This window comes from Diceros bicornis, chromosome 17, assembly GCF_020826845.1.
Source record: "Diceros bicornis minor isolate mBicDic1 chromosome 17, mDicBic1.mat.cur, whole genome shotgun sequence".
Taxonomy (NCBI): Eukaryota; Metazoa; Chordata; class Mammalia; order Perissodactyla; family Rhinocerotidae; genus Diceros; species Diceros bicornis.
The window spans coordinates 47,920,592-47,943,547 of NC_080756.1; the positions used below are offsets into that span (position 1 = coordinate 47,920,592).

The 22,956-nt window shown below is 42.9% G+C and overlaps 1 protein-coding gene across 1 annotated transcript in view; it reads right to left on the bottom strand.

The window, feature by feature from the left end:
* FAM234B (family with sequence similarity 234 member B) overlaps window positions 1–19,335 on the bottom strand; it is a 34,877-nt gene extending 15,542 nt beyond the window's left edge. Inside the window, exons 1-5 of the mRNA XM_058558726.1 lie at window positions 19,275–19,335; window positions 9,327–9,725; window positions 6,389–6,487; window positions 2,535–2,723; window positions 1,333–1,463 (exon numbers count right to left, since the gene is read on the bottom strand). Of these exons, the coding sequence (XP_058414709.1) occupies window positions 1,333–1,463; window positions 2,535–2,723; window positions 6,389–6,487; window positions 9,327–9,725; window positions 19,275–19,311 (855 nt within the window). The 5' untranslated portion in view covers window positions 19,312–19,335. The remainder of the gene's footprint in view (window positions 1–1,332; window positions 1,464–2,534; window positions 2,724–6,388; window positions 6,488–9,326; window positions 9,726–19,274) is intronic.
* Window positions 19,336–22,956: the final 3,621 nt, after the last annotated feature.

The following is a 22,956-nucleotide window of genomic DNA, read 5'->3' on the forward strand; positions in this document are numbered from 1 at the left end:
CAAAAAAAATTAAATTAAATTAAAAAAAAAATTATGTGAATAGTTCCCGAATTTTTCGTTCAGTCTGCTTCAAGACCAACTGGCTAGCTGAAGAAAAACTCACAGAAAATACCCTTAAAACTGAGTAGCCTTTAGAAATTTACCTCATTGTCTATCTTCTTTCCTCTCATCTCATGAACATAAAGTATCGCCTGGTGTACCACAGCAGCGCTCCTCAAAACTTGTGATGGGTGGAGCAGTCTGAATTAGTTTATGACGCTCTTGGCAGGAAACCACAAAATACTGATAGATTTAATTCTATTCTAAATAATTTTACTTGCAGATTTTATAACTCCACTCCATAAATGCATTATAAAAATCACAATAGCAACACACGGTCTATTAAAATTAAAATAAGCTATCAAATGAGGCAAGATAATCTGTATTCACATTTTTCCACAAACGTTCTTTGCCAACTATTCAATTCTTTTGCCCACAAGCATTTCCTGGCAGACTCACACTGGGAAGTTTGAGAAAAAGTCTTAGAGAAACTTTGACATAAGCTCCGAGAAAAGCTTCAAGAATAAAAACTTAAAATTGAGATAATTCTGTTCATTAATGTATTCTTTCCTATGATTTAGGGAAAAAACTACTATTATTTTATCTGTGCAGAGAATAACTAGTTCCATTATACTGGAGTTTCAGCAAAGCATAATGGAGGAACATAACTTAAGGACCACTGTACTACAATCAAACTCTGTATTGCCACGGCCTAAACTACAACTCTCCTTTCTTTGGTTATTGTTATTTCTTGTCCAACTTATAGTTTTTTCTATATATATTTTATGAACTTTCCATTAGTCTTTCTTTTTGTTTCACAGTTGAAATAAAAGTTAAATACACATAATATAATAAAACTAGCAATACATACACATGATAAAAACTAGGCACTACTCTAGGCCCTTTAAATATGTTAGCTCTAACTTTCAAAACAATCCTGCAAGTCGATATAACATTCTCATTTTACATACAAAGAAACCACAGCTTGTGTAGGTTCCGGGGCTGGCCCAAGGCCACAGAGCTACATGCAGTAGAGGAGGCACTCAAACACAGGCCTGTCAGGCTCCAAAGCTCCACTACACCACAGTCAACAGAAACATAATGAGACCACTGGGAAAATGGGTTCATAATGGTCATTTATTCATTTAATCTCACAAAGAGAATTTATTTAAACCTAAGCCCTCATAAAAAGAAGGTTTCAAGCAGCATTTATAATAACAATACTAGGAACTGAGATAACTAAAGTTGAAGGATTCCCTATAAGAAACAAGGACCATTTAATACAGACCGTACCTGCGATTCTCCAATGGCTAGAACCACAAGATCTCTAATGCCATCTCCATCCAAGTCCGGCAGCACCACGCCTGGGGCAGCCAGGGTACCATTGGATAAGTGGTTTGGGTTTAAAGTCCAAATGGCTTTCCCTAGGGAAGGACAAACAGGATGATCACAATTATGGCCCTCTGCCTCTGGAGAAGGCAGATGCAATGCTCCCAGGCCAGAAAAGAGAAACCCAATGAGCCGAAGGACAGGCAGCAGCTCTCACTTACTTTTTTCCTTTAGTTTTTATCTCAATGGGGAGGAAGGGAGCAGAGAGTGTGAGCTGAAATCCTCAAGTATCTGGCTAACAAATCCATGTAATAACTTCACACCTAGAGTTTTTAGATAAAATGGAGGTGCTGAAGTCTCTCCCAGAAAGAGGAGCCCATATGTCTGGGGCTGAGGAACTGATCTTTTAGAGATTATTCCAATTATTAAGGAACCATACAGGGGCAGCCAACCAGAAGACCAACTCTTTCTCCTTCTACCATATGTTCACATGAGCAAAGAAATCATAGGAGGTTTCCAAAATGACTTCAGTTCTAGAGTTAACTCATATTCAAATTTTTTTCACTCAGAAGTACCCCACTACCAAACTCCAACCTCTAAAACTGGGAAGGATGCTATTTATTCAGCTTCACTCAAGTCCAAGGTGTTAACAAGCATACTGGCAGTATACTTGTGGTTCTGTAAGGAACATTATAGTCGATTCTTTTTCATTCCTTTTGTCATGTGTGTCTGAATGCAATAAGAAGTTAAAAGGCCAAATCAACATGCCTCAACAAACCTTGGTTTCTTCACTGACACATTTTTAAGTAGTTAATGCCCAAGTTTATACAGGGCCCCCATGTATGTCAAATACAGAGAGAGAAAGCTCAGCTGTCTTTTGCACAAAGAAGAGAGTAAGGAGACTATTCAGAAACCAAAGGCCTCAGGGCAGTTTCTGTTTGGGTAACTCAGGCTAGTGCCATCCTACCACCAAACAGGCTGAACCGTAGACCTATTACTCAATCTACCCAAACCCTTTCTCTTGTTTCCCTTAATATCCACCCTCCAGAGGAGTAAATGAGACTTTCCACCACGTGAGAGTGGAAAGGTCCCTTCCCCACCAGATCGTTCTGATCCGAGACTACGGTTCCCTGAAGCAGAGATCTTTCATGGCAAATGATCTGTACCTGATGTCGCATTGAATACGCTGAGCAACTTGTGTGTCCCTGTTACAAGGCAGATGGTTTCAGCCACACTTCCTGGCATCAGATCCAAACATGTAACATCTCGGGCCTCCTCGGGGAGGTGAGTAGACCACAGTGTGCTGCCATTCATCCCCGAAAGGCAAACAAGAACAGCGGCTGGCCTTGAGACACCTAAAAGCACACAAGAGAGACAAGAGAGGAAAGGAGGGAGAGGAGATAGGAGGGAGAGATGAGCAGAAGGCCAGAAAACCAAAAGCAAATGGTGGGAAGGCAGGAACCCACACCTGTGTATTCAGCTCCCTCCCATATTCCTGGCAAAAAGGTCTGAAAACAGAGTACTTGTCACATCTGCTCAACATGTCGCTCATATAAGACAAGACGCTGTGGGCCTCTACAAGGCTGCCTTACATGCATCTCACTCCTGCACCTCTCCAACACACTTGTCTCCATGTCTGTCCCCTCAGCCACCATTAGAGTGATATCCTTAAGGATAAAGACTGTCACATTAATTTCTGTATCCTCAGTGCCTTGCAAAGTGCCTAGCACATATAGCAACCAATTGCTTGCTGAAGAAAAGATAGGAGCAAAATCAAGAATATGGGAAGGTAGTTGTTGAGAATAAAAAAATCAGGAGGGAAAGGTATGCTCAGCAAAGTGACACTGATCAAGAATACGTACAGAGCACATAAAATACCTAAATTCTAATCATCACCAGCAAATGCTGCCTGAGAGCAGAAAAAAAATATTTTTTAAAAATAAACCCCGTGGCTTGGCAGTTAAGTGCGTGTGCTCTGCTGCTGGCGGCCCGGGTTCGGATCCCGGGCACGCACTGACGCACCGCTTGTCCGGCCATGCTGAGGCGGCGTCCCACATACAGCAACTGGAAGGATGTGCGACTATGACATACAACTATCTACTGGGGCTTTGGAGAGAAAAAGGGAAAAAAAAAGGAGGAGGATTGGCAATAGATGTTAGCTCAGGGCCGGTCTTCCAGCAAAAAAAGAGGAGGATTGGCATGGATCTTAGCTCAGGGCTGATCTTCCTCACAAAAAAATAAAAAAATAAACCTGAAGGGGCCGGCCCCGTGGCACAGTGGTTAAGTGTGCACGCTCCACTGCTGGCAGCCTGGGTTCGGATCCTGGGCGTGCACTGATGCACCGCTTGTCAAGCCATGCTGTGGCGGCGTCCCATATAAAGTGGAGGAAGATGGGCACGGATGTTAGTCCAGGGCCAGTCTTCCTCAGCAAAAAGAGGAAGATTGGCATGTATGTTAGCTCAGGGCTGATCTTCCTCACCAAAAAAATAAATAAATAAATAAATAAACCTGAAGATTACACTAAGCAATGATCAGTAGGTCTTCCTGGTCTAGAGTTCCATGGAATCAGCTGCTTCGGCCTTCAGTCAGCAAAGAATACTTAGCAAAACTTAATACCTAGGTCCAAGGACAGCTGGTAAAGGATTAGAGCAGCTCACCTCTTTAATAAATAATCCTTTATGTCACTTAATTAACACATCAGAGTAATGACTTTCTCTCTTGCCATTCACTTTCAGGAGGGGGATACTGACCCATCTCACACACTTTCCACTTTCAGCAAAAACCAATACAGATAAGGAAATGTGAGCTTTAGAGCATCACTGTACTTATTCCTCAGTACTCCTATCTAAATATACAACCTAAAAACAAGTGACAAACTGTGGCTCACTGTTTCAGACCTTGTTGCCAGAAGCAGTGACACACATGACAAATCATGGTCATGATGTTAACTTCTAGACTTCCCAGGGAAGCTGTGATTAATATACTGTGCTGCTCTCCCTAGGGTAAGTTGTGGAAGGTTTAATAAGGACCCTGCTTACTCCCTTTCAATTCTCTGACTCACCTTTTTCCGGGTGGTGAGGGGTTATCCCTTCCGCACTAGACCGTGACTCTTTCAGGCAGCAACCATGCTCATCCTGTTTAGCTCAATATAACCAGCACAGCTCTATGCAAGGTGCACAGCAGGCATTCAACACACAGTTGTTGAATAAATAGACGAACAAATAAAAAACACAACCCTTCTTATGCTCAGTGGAACAGATCTCTGAACCCAGCAGCCGGGGTTATGGGCACAGCAGTTTGACATGAGGAGCAAGGGCATGAACTCCAGAACCAGCCTGCCAGGATCTGGATGCCAGCTCTACCAATTACCAGCTGTGGGATGTTAGGCAAGTTTCTTCATCTCACTATGTCTCAGTTTCCCCATCTGCAAATGGGGGATAATAATATTAGTTAACAGGACTGCGTTGAGGGACAAATTCGTTCATCATATATGCTATGTACTTACAACAGTGCATAGCACATAGGAAGTATTGTATGTTAGTTATGTTGTTATTTTTACAATCTGTGGCCAAATCGGGCTAGTCCCTATTGAGTACAAACCCATGACCTTGTCATTATGAGTCTTAATATGTAGCAAACCATGCAAAATACCAAATGACTAAGAAAAAAATCTCTAAATCTAAAAACGGATAGGGGAAATTTTTACTTCAAAGGCTAATGAATCGCAGGCAGGAAAAAATGTAATTAAGGTTCAACATCATATAAAAGTCAATTTCTTGGCTGGAGGTTCTCTCTGTAACAGATCTATGCCCAAATTGCTTCCACATATTGCACAAGCCCCAGAAATGTATTTCTAATAACTTCAGAGAGGAAGGCAGCCTAAAATTCTCTTAAATATACCTAGATGTTTATTCCAGGGCCTGAATGATTAAACAGTAGTTACTAGGGCATCCTCAGCCTCTAATCTAGAATTTCTGTATCAGTTTACAGACTGCAGTTTGAATCCCTTTTAATGGAGGTTGCAGGACAAACCAGAAGCCCCCATGTATACCTATGCTGAAAATGCAACTTTTTTTTTTTTTGCAGTTGACATGTGTATCAATTGGGGTTCCAGAAAACAGCACACTCAATTAGGGTAAGTTGTGGAAGGTTTAATAAGGAGACTTTACAACGATGTGGTCAGGGTATAAAGGAACCACAAGAGATAGTACAGTCCCTCAAAACTGTTACCACTCATAAGAGACAGGGGAGGAAGCAATTCCTGGAATCCAGAAAAAGAAAGTCCTATAAGAGGACCACCTTGAGAGAGACTGTGAACTATGATCAAGGGTGTTGCCAGCCTGAGGTGACCCTGGTGAGGAGGAAGCCAGGGGAATAAATACTCTCTCCTCACTCTCTTTCTCGCCTCCAGTTTCTTGCCTGTGCCCGCCATTGGCCAAACCCAACTGGAAGTCCACAGGCAACAGATCCTATGGACATAATGCATACAGGCCAGCCTCCCATCCTGCAGATAGCAGGATGGAGAGCAGAGACAGAGCAGTAAACAGAAGGAGTAAAAGGAAAATACCCTGCCAAGATGTATGTGTGTAAAGGTACATTAGAACATAAACAAAAGCTTCCTGCCAGGGATGGGAAGGTAGGAGAGAGGCAACATTTATTATAATCTAAGAAGCAAGGGAAAACGGGGAGAAAATTCAAGACCCTAAGTACTAATGCTCTTCACTGCAGGTGTGTGGACAAGTCGCTTCTTCTCTGGATGTCCGTTTCTTCACTGGACTGGGTGACCACTAAAAGTCCTTCCAACTAGAGCTCTCCAGGATTTCTTGAAATGAGCTGTCTTTACACGCAGGAGCTTTCTGATGAGGTTTACCATGTATGCCAGCTCCGTGATGACTCTCTATTCACTGCAGATCCTTGTCTACAGTGCCCCTCAGGAGACAACCCTGATGCTTTCTCTTAGCGCGCAGCCCCCCAACTCAATGAGCTTCTCCTGTCTCAGCCTCTAAAAGACATCTCTTACCGACGGCACTCCCATTCCTGGAAGTTACAAAGGAGAGAAGCACATCACGCAGGCCATCTCCATTAACATCAGCCAATTCCAGTGGAGACAGGTCCCCACCTGATAAACACATAAAAAAAAAGTCCTTAGCAAGTTACCACAAACCAGTTCCCTGCTCTAGGTTAGAAAGGTAACGGATGCAGAGCGCTGCCAGCACTTCCATAAAACCAGGCAGACTTCCGTTTCCTAGATAAGATAGAGTAGACGCAATTCTGCCTATTCCTCTCACTAAGTACAGCTAAAATCCCTGGACATTATATACAAAACAAACATAAGACGACTCTGGAAGGTGGAGAGAAGGCAGACCAGCTAGGGACTGCGAGACCCGAGGAATGACAAGGTGATGACTCCCAGGGTTTTCTTTGGGCCTCATATATCCCAGCCAGGGTGCTGCAGAAGCCGGCAACCCAGCAATGCCAACAGGCACAGGTAAAAAAGCCCCAAGAAAAGCTGGCTCCCCTGGCCAAAGGAGCAGGAAAGGCACAGCATAGCAAGAGAGAGAAGTTTTAGATACTAACTCCTGCACTCCAACTGAACACCACAGATAAGACTGCGGCGCCACTCCCACCCTCACAGCAAAGGTCAAGCGAGAGCCTAGATTTCCACCCTTGCCCTGCTGTAACAAGGCACCCGCCTCCCCTCACCTAGCCCCCCACCTAGGTCATGTCAGAGAAGGCCAGGTGGGGAGCCCAGACTTCATCCCCACCTAGCAGTACTAAGGCCCTCCACACACAGAGGAAGCCTACAGCTCTACCTCCACCCATGGGGGTGTCAGCAGAGGCCCAGCATGGAGCCTGGACTTCCACGCCCACCCAGCAGTGACAAGGGAGGTAGTGCCACCCCCACCCCCAACAGTGTGGAGTCAGAGGATGCCTGCCAAATGTGGAGAGAACTCACACTTGGATAGTGGAAGTGTAAACTCGTACAACCACTATGGAAAATAATTTAACATAAACTACTGGGACTGAACATATACACACTCTATGACCCAGCAATTTCACTCCTGGGTTTAGGCCCTAGAGAAATTCCTATACATTGCATCAGGAAACATGTACAAGAATCTTCTTAGCAGCGTCACCTAGTTTTAAAAAAATAAAAGCCACCTAAATGTTTATCAACAGGATCAATATATCGACTTATCAAATGGATCAATATATCATGGGATATTCATATCACAGAAAATTAGACAGTGGTGAAAATGAACAAACTCTAGTTATAGTACATCAATATGGATGAGCCTCAAAAACATTTTTTTAAATATGTTAAACAAAACAGCAAGTCACAGAAGACTACAGGATTACATTTACATAAAATTCAAAAACAGGCAAAATTAAAGAATATATAGTTTAGGGATACATATTTATGGGGTAAAGCTTAAAAGTAAAGGAATAACCGACACAAAACTCAGGAGAGTGGAATCCTTTGGTGGGCAGAGGAGGACATGGTGAGGAGGGACACAGGATTTCAGAGGTCTTCATAATGTCCTATTTCTTAAACTGGGTGGTGGATACACCAACCATCTGTTACTAGTCTTTATACTCTACATAAATATTACAAGAACTCAGAAAAATCAAAAAAGTAGGGAAGAGAGAGACATTCTAAGGAGTAGGAACGTATCACAAGCCACATCCACCCAGTTCTGCCTGAAGAGAAAGCAAAGATGAGAACAGAGAACTCATCAGAAGCTAACCCAACGAAGATCAGGGAGAAAATATTTCTAGATCGAGACGATACAGGGGTCTGGGAATATTGTAGGGAAGGGAAAGTCTTTCCCCTACCCTCTTAGGGTTTCTGGCTGGAACTGAGTAAGACAGAGGAATAAGAGAAAAGCATTCAAATTTCATTTAATAAAATCGTACATGTACATGGGAGTCCCCACAGGAAAATGAAGACCTAAAGAAGTGGCTAGATCTAAGTGCTTATATCCTAGGTTGAAAAAGAGTGACAAATGTGGAAAAACAACTAAAATATATGAGGAGACTACGGAAAGATAAGAGGTCTGTCTGCACAGATTTCTCTTGGCCTCGGCTCCCCGTCTCTGGTGACAAGAATGTTTCTTTCCTCCTGGTACAGGAAAGGCGTCTTTCACATGAAAGTTTCATCTCCTGCTTTCAGGAAGAAGTGAAGGTTAGACGGCCCTTACTGCATCTGCTGCTGTTCAAGTGCCTTTAACTCAAAATAATCAATATGCCAAAGCGACATACTTTGGGGTGGTGTGTTCTGAACCCCTTCAGCCCAATGCAGTGTACAGGAGACAGGATGCTCAGCACTGCCAGTGTAGATGTAATCCCCATTCCTGACCCAGACAAGCTATTTTAAAGAAACCTGCTCCAAAATGAGACGAAATAGCTAGAATTACTTGGGTAGCACCACTCAAGCATTAGGAGCAAGACAGAAAAGTTGCTGCAAGAAGGCAACTGTCTTTTATGTACTTGAAATGAAATTATGTAAAATTTCAATTTAGGTCAGGCTTCTATAATCAATGAATGCCTGAGGGTCCTGTAAGAGCACTGGCCTCTGGTCTGGCCAGGCCTGAAGCCTCACTTTTCTCTGTGAACAACCCTTCTTATAGCTTTGCTTTCCCTGATAGAGAGCTGGCTGCATAGCAGGAACCCAACAAACCAATGCTCAGTCCTCTCTGCACCTAATTAAGACCAAGGCCAACAGACACAATAAAGCAGCGATCTTCCCAAGTTTTGAGAGCTGCATCAATCCACCTTTTTGTTTTATTTCACATCTTGACCTCCTATCCACCTCCACACACAGGGGGAAAAAGGCTGTATGACACACATGAATTTTTAAAGACTTGGAGGAAATTTTCAATGTAATCAGAAGTTTTACAGGATTACATGTAATCACGACATTTTACAGAATTAGGGCAGAAAATCCTGCAACTCACCTCCCTGGGGGCCCAAGTGGCGGCTCCAAGTGCTGTGCAGATCCCTGGGGGGACAGGGGATCAGGAAAGCGCATACGAGCACCAGGATCATTGAGATCACCAAAGTCAGCAGAAAGAGAGACGTGCGCACATAAGACACGATGGAAGAGGTTGCCTTCTGCTCCAGGCCCCCAAGGGGGTCTGAAGGGTAGCCCTCTGTGGTGACCTCTGAAAGACGTGGCTGTGCAGCCCCTGCAACCTCGGCATCGGAGTCAGGCTCCCGTGCTTCTCCCAGAGGACTCTTTCCATTTTTGACCCCTCCATTCTTCTGCTGCAAGTTAAGCACAAGATCATCCTCACTCTCGTCACTGTCGGCCTGTGTGAGTGGATCATACTCCCCTAGGTCTGGGCTCTTCTTTCCTGAAAAGACAGAAAGACAGAGAGTCAAGGAGAACTAGGAAGGAGAAACCCTCTCCAAATACAAGGCAACTGCAAACACCTAGGAGCACACAGAAAACAAACCAAATCTAGGTTTTCAAGTCTGGACCTGTGTGGCTACCTGTAAAACAGATGCCAGCAAAGGGGGCTAAAGAATGAGGGGAACAAGAAAATCAGTATTCTCAAATTACTTCTTTCAAATGAGTAAAAAAAACTGGAAAACAAAGAAAGTAGCAAATTTCAAATTCCTTTTTAGTTTAAAAAAAAACACCCTCTCTTATTTTGTTTGAATCTCACTAAGGAAAAAGACCACGGCTCTTATATCAACCTTCCCTGTGCCTAATGTGCATATTTCCTGTGATTTTCTTAGATCTGTGATGTTCCAATCTTTCCTGGGACTTCCCTAAACTTTTAGAACAATTGTTCTCTGTACACTGCCGCTCACAGTGCAATATTTGCATGGCTTCCCCATTGTTTCCATGGAAACACTTAAGACCGTTGAAAACCAAATGTCACCTGGAGATGTTTTACTGAAACTCACTTCCAAGAACCTCCTGTGATTCTAATGCCCTTGCAGAACGTGTTGCAGTCAACAGTGTTCACCTTCTGAGCATGTGTTCTGGGAGGGGTGGGATGGAGCAGGAATGCAGAGGGACTTGTCTTGAAGCTGGTTTACACAACAAGCACCCTGTTTTCACTTAGACCGTGGTTTATTTGGGGTGGCAAGAAGGTGAAAATTACCAGAGAGCTTAAGCACACCTCCACCCAAGCCATCCCTTGGCCTCACTGCCAATGACTGGATGATTTTATGCCTTTATTTCATGCTATAACCAAGTAAAAACCAAGAAAAAGTTTCTGTTTTTGGAAATTACCTGGTAAACTGTTACTAATGTAAATTCTACTGTTAAATCTTTTGCTAAGAAGAAATACAAAAAAGAAAATAAAACCCAGCTAATTAAAAAGGGATAAAGAATTCTTGATGCTAATGTCTGCCTCTGGTCACTGTGATCTTGATGATGTCACTTCATATATGACGTCTGCTGAAAACACGAAATGAAGCAATAAAACACTATATGTAGACCAATATGGGAAGTAAAATCTTTAGTGTAAAGTTTAGTGTTTGGTAATAGAAAGTCAATAAAAGTTTGATTAAAAAATGAACATTCCACAGAATTATTTTATAACATTAAGTATTTTGCAAAAGACACACAGAAGATACTCAGTAATCTAGCATTCTATTAACTAGAAATTTCTATGTATTTTCACTTTCAAAGCTATTCACTTTGTCCAATAAATATTGGATTTGATTTTTAAAAGCATAAATTGTAAGAAAATAAACCGATTATTAGGAATTTAATTCAAAATAGTACTTCAAGGATAATGCCATAGAGTCAGTACAGGTTCAAGCTAATCTCCTATAATTTATATATCTATTCCATAAACCAAATTATTTTATTAATTAGGGCACATCATTTCCTAACCATCTCAGGTAACTTTATTTATAATAATTTACAAACAGAACCATAGGTTGTTGTAATGAAATTAACTCTAATACTTTCCAAGGTGTTTTTTTTTAAACTAAAAGAATACACCTGACAGGATAAAAACAAATATGGTATATACATAAATGGAATATTATTCAGCCTTAAAAAGCAAGGAAACTGACATACACTACAACACAGATGACTCTTGAATACATCATGCTAAGTGAAATAAGCCAGTCACAAAAAGACAAATACTGTATGATTCCACTTATATGTAGTCAAATTCACAGAAATAGAAAGTAGAATGGTTTCCAGGTGGTTTCCAGGGCCCGGGGGTAGAGGTCCATGGAGAGTTGTTATTTAACAGGTATAGAGTTCTAGCTTTACAAGAGGAACAAGTTCTGAAGATCAGTTGCACAACAGTGTGAATATAATTAATAATATCATACTGTACACTTAAAAATGGTTAAGGTGGTAAATTTTTTTATGTGTATTTATTACAATTTTAAAAATAAAAAAATAAAAAAGAATACACCTGACAAAGAGGAAAACATACCCAGCAGCCTCAAACCCCAGGGTTGGAAGAGACTTTGACGATCATATAATCCACCTCCACCACTATTTCAAACTTGCAACTCCTGACAAACACCCACCAAGCAGTCACTCAGCGTACACCTGAACATAAGCAGTATGAGGGAATTCACTGCCCTACAATCTAGAAAACAGTTCTTTACACTGTTTCAAGAATCTACTTCTGGGCATTTGCCAACCAGCTGTCCTAGTTTTAATTTCTGGGCCCCCCTCTTCCACGTGCAAGTCCTTCAAATACTAGAAGATGCCAATCATAAGAAACACATGGTATGGTATTTAAGGGCTCAAGTCTTTACAATAAGAAAGACAAAGTCAAATGTTGGCTCTATCTCTTATTAATTGTGTGACCTCAATTAAATTTCTTAATTTTAGTAAGCCTCAATTTCCCCATTTACGAAATGGGATAATTATTGTTCCTACCTCATAATGACTGTTATGAGGATTAAATAAGATAATATATAAATGGTTCTTAGTGCCTGGCTTATAGTCACACTCAATAAATTTTAGCTTCTATTGTTATTGTTGGCATTACATCTCCCAATTGTCCTCATCCAGTCTTCTCATCTCCAGGTTAAATATCTCCACCTCTTCAAGCCATTACTTGAAGAAGCATTGTTTTAGGTGTCCTCCACTCTCCCCTGGACGCAACATTATATGTCACTGCTTTTTAAAGTATGGTTCGCAGAACTGGATACAATCCCTAGGGTGCAGTCTCACCAGGGCAGGGGAGGGCAGAATCATCCCCTCCCTAATCTAGAGAGTACACTACAATTCAATTACTGTCACCTAATATATGGCCAGCATTCTTGGCAGTCACATCACACAAGTGATTCAGCTAAAACTCCCAAGCATTTTCTACACACGCTCAAGCCCTCCTATAATTATACAACTGGATTTTTATCATTAAGAGAAAAATTTAGCATCAACAATTACTAAATTCAATCTTGCTGGTCAACTTCCACCTTGCAACAAACATATCAGCCTAAAACAGCACCTTTGCCAAAGTGAAATCATTACTAAAATACCGGCTCGGCTAACAACGTAGTTCAAAAGAAGTGCATTTTTAATGTATCATATACTATCATAGGCAGGAAGAAAATTGGCTGCATATGCTACTACAGAACTTGTAAAATCTTTAATAAATCTATAAAAATAATTTGCAAGCATTCTTTAAAAAACAACGCTGCTGTTAAATTGGTCCTTTAAAAAGATTATACGCTTCTACATAACAATGACAAAGGAGGGTATTTCTGTCAGTCTCCTCTCTAAAACCGAAGGAGGAGGATAAAAATAGAAAAAAATAGGAAACAGCCACATTCCCAAACTACAATTTATGGAAACTTGTTGCCAAATGCAGTGAAACTTGTATCCAATTAAGGAAGCACAGTAAGAGCAGACATACATCTCAGGTCTCCAGGAATGAGCAGAGTTCACAGAATTAACAATGACAACAAGAATGACGATGACAATGATGACAACTGGAAATTTATTGAGTGCCTACTCTTCTAGGCACTGGTCCAAGCACTTACATGTACTAATTCATTTAATCCTCACAACTCTAGGAGGTAGGTATTATTATTATCCCTTTTTTATCAATCAGAAAATGAAAATATAGAGAGGTAAGTGGCCTAAGATCACAGAACTAGAAAGAAGAGCCAGGATTCAAACTCAGGCAATTGAAGTACAGAGTCGACAGTTCTAACCAATAAGTTATACCACCTCCTTTGTTGCACGGATATATAGCCAAACCAGTAACTTCCTGCAAGGAAAGACAAAGTCTGGGGTCCCAGAAGCACCAATGACTGCCATTCAACACCACAGAGGTAAGACTGAATGAGAAAAAGTACAAGCCTCCATCTTTTTTTTTTTTTAATTTTTATTTATTTATTTATTTTTCCCCCCCAAAGCCCCAGTAGATAGTTGTATGTCATAGTTGCACATCCTTCTAGTTGCTGTATGTGGGACGCGGCCTCAGCATGGCCAGAGAAGCGGTGCGTCGGTGCACGCCCGGGATCTGAACCCGGGGCGCCAGCAGCGGAGCGTGCGCACTTAACCGCTAAGCCACGGGGCCGGCCCACAAGCCTCCATCTTTATAAGAAGCAGACGAGGCTGTCAGCATGGCAGCCTACAAAAGTAGCTGAACGCACAATCAGTTCTGAAGAGACGGATTTTTTTTTTGACAGCCTGGGTCCAATCAGGAGACAGAAACCAGATAGTAATTCAAAGAGGACAAGTTTAATATAAACAACCATTAAACAATGATAGGCGAGTAAACAGAAAGATGGCAAGAGAACTCTACAAGGTATACTAGGATTGAGAGACTGTATCCATGGAAAGGAGCAATTTGGTATTTAAAGGGCCCAGATCCCCTTTCACAGATCAGGCAACAAAAGAGAATCTGGAGTTCAGGGGCAATAAAATGATAACTGACACAACAAACAAAGAGAAGTAAATGCTGTATTAGCACTCTCAGGCCCTGTGACACACCAGCAGCCCCTGCCAGCCAGGTTAGAGACATCCACAAGGGAGAGCACCAGTGGGAAAGGGATCTGGGTTAACAGGCTGAGACGAAATTCCAGCTTCCGGCTGCCCTAGCACACTCCCCATGCCCCAGCCTCTGCCCATATGTCAGCCAGCAGCTAGCTGTGAAACAACTGCCCATTTACACACGATTAATATTCAGAAAGGAGACATCACTAGAACTCATTCTGTAAGATACTAAAAAGTTCTACATTAAAGAAGGAAGTTACAACAAAACAGAGCAAACAAAATCAGCTCAAGAACAAATGCTGGACAAATTATACCATGAAATGGAAGAAATAAGGAACAGATACTTCCCCGTGGAATCCAAGAAATTAAAGAAAATAGCCTTCTCTGAAATAAGGGCTCATAGAAAAAATATCATCTTTCTAAGAAGAAACAACAATTCAATAGAGAAGATGAAAAGGAAACAAACCAGGCTCAGGAAAACAATGGAAGAAAATAAGAAAACGATTTCAGAAAAGATATCCTCATTGGGATCAGTAAAAATAACAGACATGACTGAAAACAGAGTCAGAGCCACAAAGGATGGACTGGAGAAAGTCAGCCAAAATGAAATGGGAATAACAACAATGGCTGGCAGTTTTGAGCACTTACTACGCACTCTTCCAAACCCTTGTAATGTCTTATCTCGGTACATCTTCATAACAACTCTTTGAGGCACACACATTATTATCTCCATTTTAAAGATGAGGAAACTGAGGTTGGGAAGTTTAAGTACGTGTTAAACAGCAAGTAAGTAATACTGCAAGGACTCAAACCCAGGCAGCCTGGCTTTGAGGTCTGCACTGACTACCTGTGTGCCCCCCATGGAAAAGATCAAGGCTTTATTTAAAAGGACTAGAAAGAAAAGGATAGATAGCACAAAGGTGATCCAATATACGCATAACTGAAGAAGAGAACAGAAAAGAAAATGGAACAAAAAACGATATTTAAAAGATATATCAAAAAAGTTCCTGCCATAAAGCAAGACCTAAAACTGCAGAATAAAGGGTACAGTGAGTCCCAAGAAAAACTGATACAGAATAATCAGTATTGAAACACATCCTAGTAAAGGCACTGAACTTCAAGGACAAAGAGAGAACCCTATGAGCAGCCCAGCGAAGGGAAAAAGAATCAAGTCACTAATGATAGGAACAAATATCAGGCTGACTTCTCCACAGTAACATACATTACAAAGCATAGTGCAGCAATATCTAACAAGCCCTCAGAGAAAGAACACAGGCTGCAGAGTCTAAGAACTCTGACCCAGGCAGGACATCTTTGAAATATAAAGGCAAGCATGCAAGAACTCAGAGACTATCATACTTGAGTCTTTCTTTAAAAGATCTTAGAAGAGTGGGACCAGTTCTTGACCTAACTCTTGAGAAGGAGATTGACTTTTACCTGATTAACATATAGTTTTTCAGATAGTGCAAAGACAAACCTCAGCTTAATTATTACAGACTGCAAGCTTTGATTAGAGAACTCCTAAGTCAATATTTTTTCTATCTATTCACAGAAAGACAAGAGAGTGACGTATAAAGTACACGGACTGGCCCGAAGTCATACTCAGGCTGGGGAGCCAGATACAAATCCACGTCTCACAGCTCTCTTCTCTGCTGATTTCAGCCACCACGCAGATTTTTAATCAATGAAAGGCTTTCAAAGAATAAGGGAGAGGATAGTGATTTCATAATACATCAATATAAATGAGCTTTCCACAGCTATCACTTTTCCACTTAGGAAGACTGAGGATGCTGCTTAAATAGTACTCCCAAAATGATACAGAGGAAAACATAAACAGGCAAGAGATGCAACTGTACCATCCCCGAATGTTTTCAGGGAAATATACTATGATGCATACTATTCTATAACATGTACTATACTATACATAGACTATACTATACACTCTACTGCAACTAAAGGTAAAGATTTCACACTATGGATTAGTTTATCCAAGTTACACATAATAAAACAAACCATTACAATAACACTGTGCTCTGATAGTCCCTTCCGTGTTTGACCTTCAAACTTTAAAACGGACTAAAAAAATACATACTTAAGAGATAAGTTGTCCCACAGGCTGCTTTATGAATATCATGTTGTCCTTCTGTTACTATTTAACCTCATTCTATGCATGTGAGCCAAACATCTTTCTATCTTGGGCTTAGTGGAAGGGTATAAGACTGAAATACATTCCCAGCAACTGCTCTTTCTTCACAAGGTTGACGACATCTATCCTTAGCCCACTGTTACATCAGGCCTTCCTTCAGGTATCACGTTCATAAATGATCACCGTGCTAATGATGATAATAGCTAACACTTATTGAATAATTAACATGTGTCAAAGGTTAACAAACCTACTAAGTACATCCATCTCTCTTACTATGCCAAATAACTCTATGAGAGAAATATGTAGTGGAGTGTGTGGCACACAGTGAATGTTCCATAATATTATTATTACACATGAAGAAATTAAAGTTCAACGAGATTAAGTAACTAATCTGGTAAAGAATGGATTTGAACTCAAGCCTGTCTCAGGCTCCTAGTCACCATTCTATTCTGCTTCCTTGCACATAAAAACAGGTGATCATTTCACAATATACATAAATATAACCATTACATTGTACACCTGAAACTAATATACAGTAACTTTATATGTCAATTATACCTCAATTAAAAAAAATAGTCAGGATGTTAACTAAGGTAACATGACACAGTAGGTAGCGCAAACAGGACAGCAGCCCCACAGTCCCAATTACAGGGTATCCAAAAAGAGCTATAAGAAAGCAACTTCTACCTAATATAAAAGCTAAAAATTATATTTGGGGTGGAGGAGAGAAAGGGCAAGAGGGAGACAAGGAAAAAAAACCGACATCACATAAAAGAACATACAGCTGGGGCCGGCCCGTGGCTCAGCGGTTGGGTGCACGCGCTCCGCTGCTGGCAGCCTGGGTTCGGATCCCGGGCGCACACTGACGCACTGCTTGTCCGGCCATGCTGAGGCGGCGGCCCACACACAGCAACTAGAAGGATGTGCAACTGTGACATACAACTGTCTACTAGGGCTTTGGGGAGAAAAAGGGGAAAAAAATGAGAAGGATTGGCAATAGATGGTAGCTCAGGGCCGGTCTTCCTCAGCAAAAAGAGGAGCATTGGCATGGATGTTAGCTCAGGGCTGATCTTCCTCACATAAAAAAAAAAAAAAAAAAAAGAACATATGGCTATTGTATCTGGACCAAAAAAAAGTATCACACACACCTGCCTGCTCAGGGCCAAGCTGTTGTCCAAACACAGGCCCAGGACCAGATTGTGTTTTCCCTCCCCTGTCTGTCAGCTGACCAGGTTACTGCAACTGAATACTCCAGAGAGTAAGAACGCCACAGCCTCGGGATGTGAGGATGCAAAGGAGCTCAACAGCTTCAAAAGCAAGATTTTCTTGCATTCCCATCCTCAGAGAATAACAATTACCTACACTGGGGAAAAAAACAAGGAATCTAAAAGAAATAAGGACATAAAGCTAAATATGTCTGACATCTCATTACCCCCTTGGGAGGGTCTCATCCTACACTAAGGATACACAGGACTGCTCTCTTCAAAGTTAATGATTCCTTAGGTAAAGGGACATGTCCCACATTTCATTCCAATGTTACATAACACATTCCAAGATAGATATTATCAGTGTTCCTTCCAATGTTCTAATGAGCCCATGTGGAAAAAAAAAGATGTCTGAGGTCACGAAGTCTGGGGACAGAAATGCAAACTCATATCCAACCCAGTGTCATCCACGCGACAGTGGAGCAGACTGAGAGCTCCTTGAGATCAAGGACCCTGCGATCCCCCTGCAGCCTTATGCTGGATATCCACCAGACACCCAAACAGCCCATTCTAACCATGTCAGTGAAACTAACTGCTTTTCCCTTTAACACCTTAAGTTATCAGCAAACAAACGTTTATAGTTTAATGTTTAAAATTTATTTAGGTAGAACCATAAAATTGTTTAAAGCCTTAACGTTTAAAATTTATTTAGGCAGAATAAATATACTCTTATTAAAAGAGCAAGTTTCTAGCAGCACAGTCCCATTCTGGAGGGTTTAAGAGAAAGGAAAAAAAAAAAAATTTGGAGCTGCTGCCCAAAGTACTGAATTAGCTCTGGAAGCTGTCATCCCCACCAGTGCCTCCTTAAAGAATATTCCATACCGTATCTGCAACATGCGGTGCCAAATCATTTCCCTCATAAGTGCTTAGTCTCGACAGCCAGAGGCTGACCAAGTGGGTCAAAAGCCCGGGATCTGGAGTCAAAAGACCCTCTGCGTTCAAGTCCAGGCTTTTCCAATAGTGCTTGTGCAACATTGGACAAGTCCATTAGCCAAATAACTCTCATTTTCTTCTTCCGTAAACTAGGAGGAGAAATGCCCGTCTCGCCTACCTCATGGCTGCGCCAACGTTGTCATTAAGCAGAGAGGTTACTCCAGAGGGTCGCTTGCCGTCCTGCCGCCCCATGCCCCGGCCCAAGCCCAGCCTAAGACAGGAGGAGCTGGAGACCCTGTGGTACATCCTTGCGGCGCTCTGGAAAGGATGCTCCCTTCACCAGCCCTCCCCGTGGGGCAGCGGCGACGCGCGCTCTGACATTCGCCGGCGTCGGAGCGCCCACCTGCTCCAGGCCACCCGCCTCGCGCGCCTCCAGCGGTCCCTCGCCTGGAATCTCCCAGGCTCGCCCCGCGCCCGCGACCCCCGACCCGCCGGGCGCCCCTCTCGCCCCCTGGTGGCGCACGGACCCCAGCCCGCGAGGACTGCACCGCCTCGCCTCCGTGCGCCTGCAGCTCCGCCCAGGTTGGAGCCAGGCCCCGACTGGCTTCGCCCCCAAAGCCTCGGCTCCCCGTCTCCCCACGCCTGGTGCGGACGGGGTGGTCGCGAAACTGTGACTTCTTACCCGGGAGCTTAAGCGCCCTGGACAGCACGGTCGCCATAGCGGAGGCACCGATGCGCGTGCGCGCGCCCGCGTCCTGACGGGAACTGTAGTTCGGCGCGGCTCGTGCGCAGGGCTGGGACCTGGAAAGGTGGGAGCAGCGCAGCGCAGCAGGGCTGGGAGGAGGCGCCCGGCTGCAGCATCCGCGCCCACGCGCAAGCGCCTGCGGGCTCTTCTCCCGCCCACTCCGAGTCAGACCGCTTGCTTGGCTAGTCACTTCAGCACTCTGAGTCTTACTTTCCTCCTCAGTGAAATGGGGAAATAAAAACTATTCCCAGGGCTTGCAGAGAGAATAGAATGAGATAGATATTAAAGGAGGCACTGGTTGTGAAATGCGCGTGGGCTTTGGAGTCAGACGGGAATGTGAATCCTGTCTGCATCCCTTACTAGCCGGGCCAACTTGGGCAAGTCACTGGTGTGACTAAGCTTCAGCTTCATTTTTAAAATGGAGACAGTACTACCTACTTCACAAGCTTACTGTGAGAATTAAATTATATAGTCTGTTTTAAACACACAGCACACAGCAGGCACCTACTAAGTGTGTCTATGTTTCTTAGGTAGAGATGGAGGTTTCCTGGAGCTCTAACTCTCATCTCTTGTTACCAGTTCTTTCCAGTGTCTACTCAGCACCCTACCCCGCAGCTTCTAGTGTGAAAGATCTAGGAAGCAAGAACTTACCTGCTTCTCCCCCCCCCCAGGCACCAAGAGATCAGCATGTTAGTTATGCTGAAGATGTTATTTATCTTAGAACTGGAACGGATTTTAGACGCCATGGAGTCCACCCTCCTTGTTTTATTGAAGAGAAAACTGAGATCTAGAAAGGTGATGTGACTCAGTGTCAAACAAAAGCTCGAAGATACCTCTCACTAGGACGCTGCCTCATTCCCATGAGAAACTGTTGACAGGACTATCCTGTGGGTGTAATCCAAGAGACTCTAACAGCCATGCCCCCCACCCTTTTCCCCACGAAAACATGTCACCAGTTCTGACAGAGCACAGATTCTGGAGTCAGGCCTCATGAGCTTAAATCCCAACTCCACCATTTCCTCCAGATCTAAGACTAGTTGCTTAATGTCTGTCTGCCTCAATTCCCTCATCTGCAACATGAGGATGAAATAGTTCCTATTCCACAGAGTTGTCCTGAGAATTAAATGGATACATACAAAGCACTTAGAACAGTGCCTAGCACCCAGTGTTTTATAAGTGTAGCTCTTCTTTTTATTAATAATTTATTCTTTGACAATTTAATCACTTAATAACAAATAATAATAAATTTTATAATAATTTAATGGGTTCGTAATTTATTTATTCTTTCAGCATTCCACAATACCTGAAATTTCCACTGCTTGCCACTTCTCTGGAGGTATGATTAAAAACCATATTTTACATCTATGTAGGTCATCTAGGAGGAACAGCACTACAAGTGACAATAAGCCAGAAGTGGCTTGCCTGATATCAGATTAGCTAACTGGAACACATTCCTGAGATACAAAGACTGAGAAAAATAACCTTTAAGGTGAGTAGGATGTAGGACATGTCCGTTTTTGCTGCAGAAGAACTGGAACTCGCATTTCTAAGAGAGGGTGCAGGTAGACTAAAGAGAAGGCTTACACAGGATAGGAGAAAAGGAGAAAATCTGTGCACTTTTCTTAGTGAAAAGTATATTCTAGGAGATTCCCTTCTTATGTGATGAAAGTAAAATGAAATTGTATAATTTAAAGTTTCATTAAAACTTAGCTTCAGACTGTGTAGTCACCCAAAGTACCCATGTGTGTGCACACAATTACGTGTGTGCCCATAAACGTATGTGAGTGTATACACATCCCGTAGATGTGGCATCTCCAGCCCCTCAGCTTTCCATGCCTAATCTTTATGGCATTCCTACTCTCCCCATAATCCCCCCAGTTTCACCCAACTGATTTTCAGGGGGAAGCAGATCCTAAGGAATCCCTCCCTCCCAGCTCCCCAAGCTTCCTCCTCTTTGTCTTCCTTGCCTCTCAGGAAATCTCTCCCATCCCTCCACATTGTTTCCCATTTTACCACAGGAACCACAGCTTAGAACAGTGTTTCTCAAATTTAACATACTTTTCTTCCAATTAAAGGAAAAAATTCAAAGTAGCCACCAAATGAACCAGGATCTTTGCCTTTTACATGGAGAAAACCTACAGATTCCTCTCCGGTTACCTGGTGGAAGATGAGTGCCTTTGCTGCCCGAACACCCACTGAGGTCACTGTGGAAAAGGCAAAAGCGCGGGGCTTCCTGATGTCCCAACTTGGCTTACCTCCGCGAGAAGCGAGACAAGGGTGGCTGGGGAGGGAGGCCTGTGGACAGTCTAACCTGCTTGACTGCTGTGCCTGCCATAAAGAGAAGAAATTCTATTTCTGAAAGTCACAGCTGAAGCCAGAAGAGCCCCTTCTATTCTTCCTACATTGATCTGCAGTGGGAGTATTCTTCCCCAACCTTCCTAGGTTCCAGAACCTTGTAGAGGGAACCCATATTTGCTGGTGCTTACTACCATTGTGATATGCCAAGTACTGCTCAAAATCTCTAAGCGTCCCACATGGGCTCGTGATCAAGTCTGGTCATCTAATACTTACCATTCCCTGGACACTGTGGCCACTTCTGCTTTCCTGACCCTCCTCCTAGCTTTCACTGCTTCCTCTTGGAACAAGTACCACTGTGTCCACCAGCAGCTGCCACCTACCCCTCTTGGTACCACTGAGACTGCCAGACTTCGTGGCCATTTCTAACTCCTTTCAAAAACGGTTACATCTTCCCGTGTCTCCCGCTAGTCAATGCCACTTCATATTTTAGTGCCGTTAAAATGTTGAAGCTGTTCAGAGCAATGGCAACTGGGGAAGACTGCCTCTCTCTTCCTTTTATGTTACACTTTATTAGAAAAATACCAATGCTATGCTGCCTATTCTTCAAGGTCAGATGCAGTATTTTCATTAAACAGAGCTTTCCCTTTTTCTTATGAGTCAATCAGGGCAAGGTTATTGCTATAACAAACAACCTCACAATTTCAGTGGTTTTAGAGAATGAGTTCATTCCTGCTCATGTCACAGTCAAGGTGAGGGCACAGATGGGCAGCACTGGGGGTTTATTCCTCCCAGTCATTCAGAACCCAGACTCCTTCCGTCTAGTGCTTTTTTTATCCTTAGGGCCTTGGAGTCCTCCCCTGGATCATTTGCACCTCCCGATCATGCAGGAAGTTTTATGGGCCAGGCCTGGAGGTAGTATCTGCGACTTCTGCCCACATATATTTGGCCAGAATCAGACACAGAATGTGTGTGCCAGGAAGGTATGCACCCAGGAAGAAAAAGAAACAGTTTGGTGATCATCTAGCCAGTCCCTGCTATACTAGTCACCCCACATTTATAGCACATAGAGCTGAGTTCTTGGTGGCAGGGAGCGGGTTCCACTGGTCTACTTAGAATGGCCTTTTTCCTCTAGGGACTAATGCTTTGTTCCTGAACCGAGCTTGATGTCCTGAGTTAGGACTTGTCACTGTGTGTAAGGGAAAGCTCTCCCTGGAGGCTCCTCAGTCCCTCCTCAGATTTCTGGAGGCCATTCCTACCTGTCAGCAGGGCATGGACGAGCCTGCACTCACTGGCAGACCCATCTCAGGCTCAGAGTAGTACC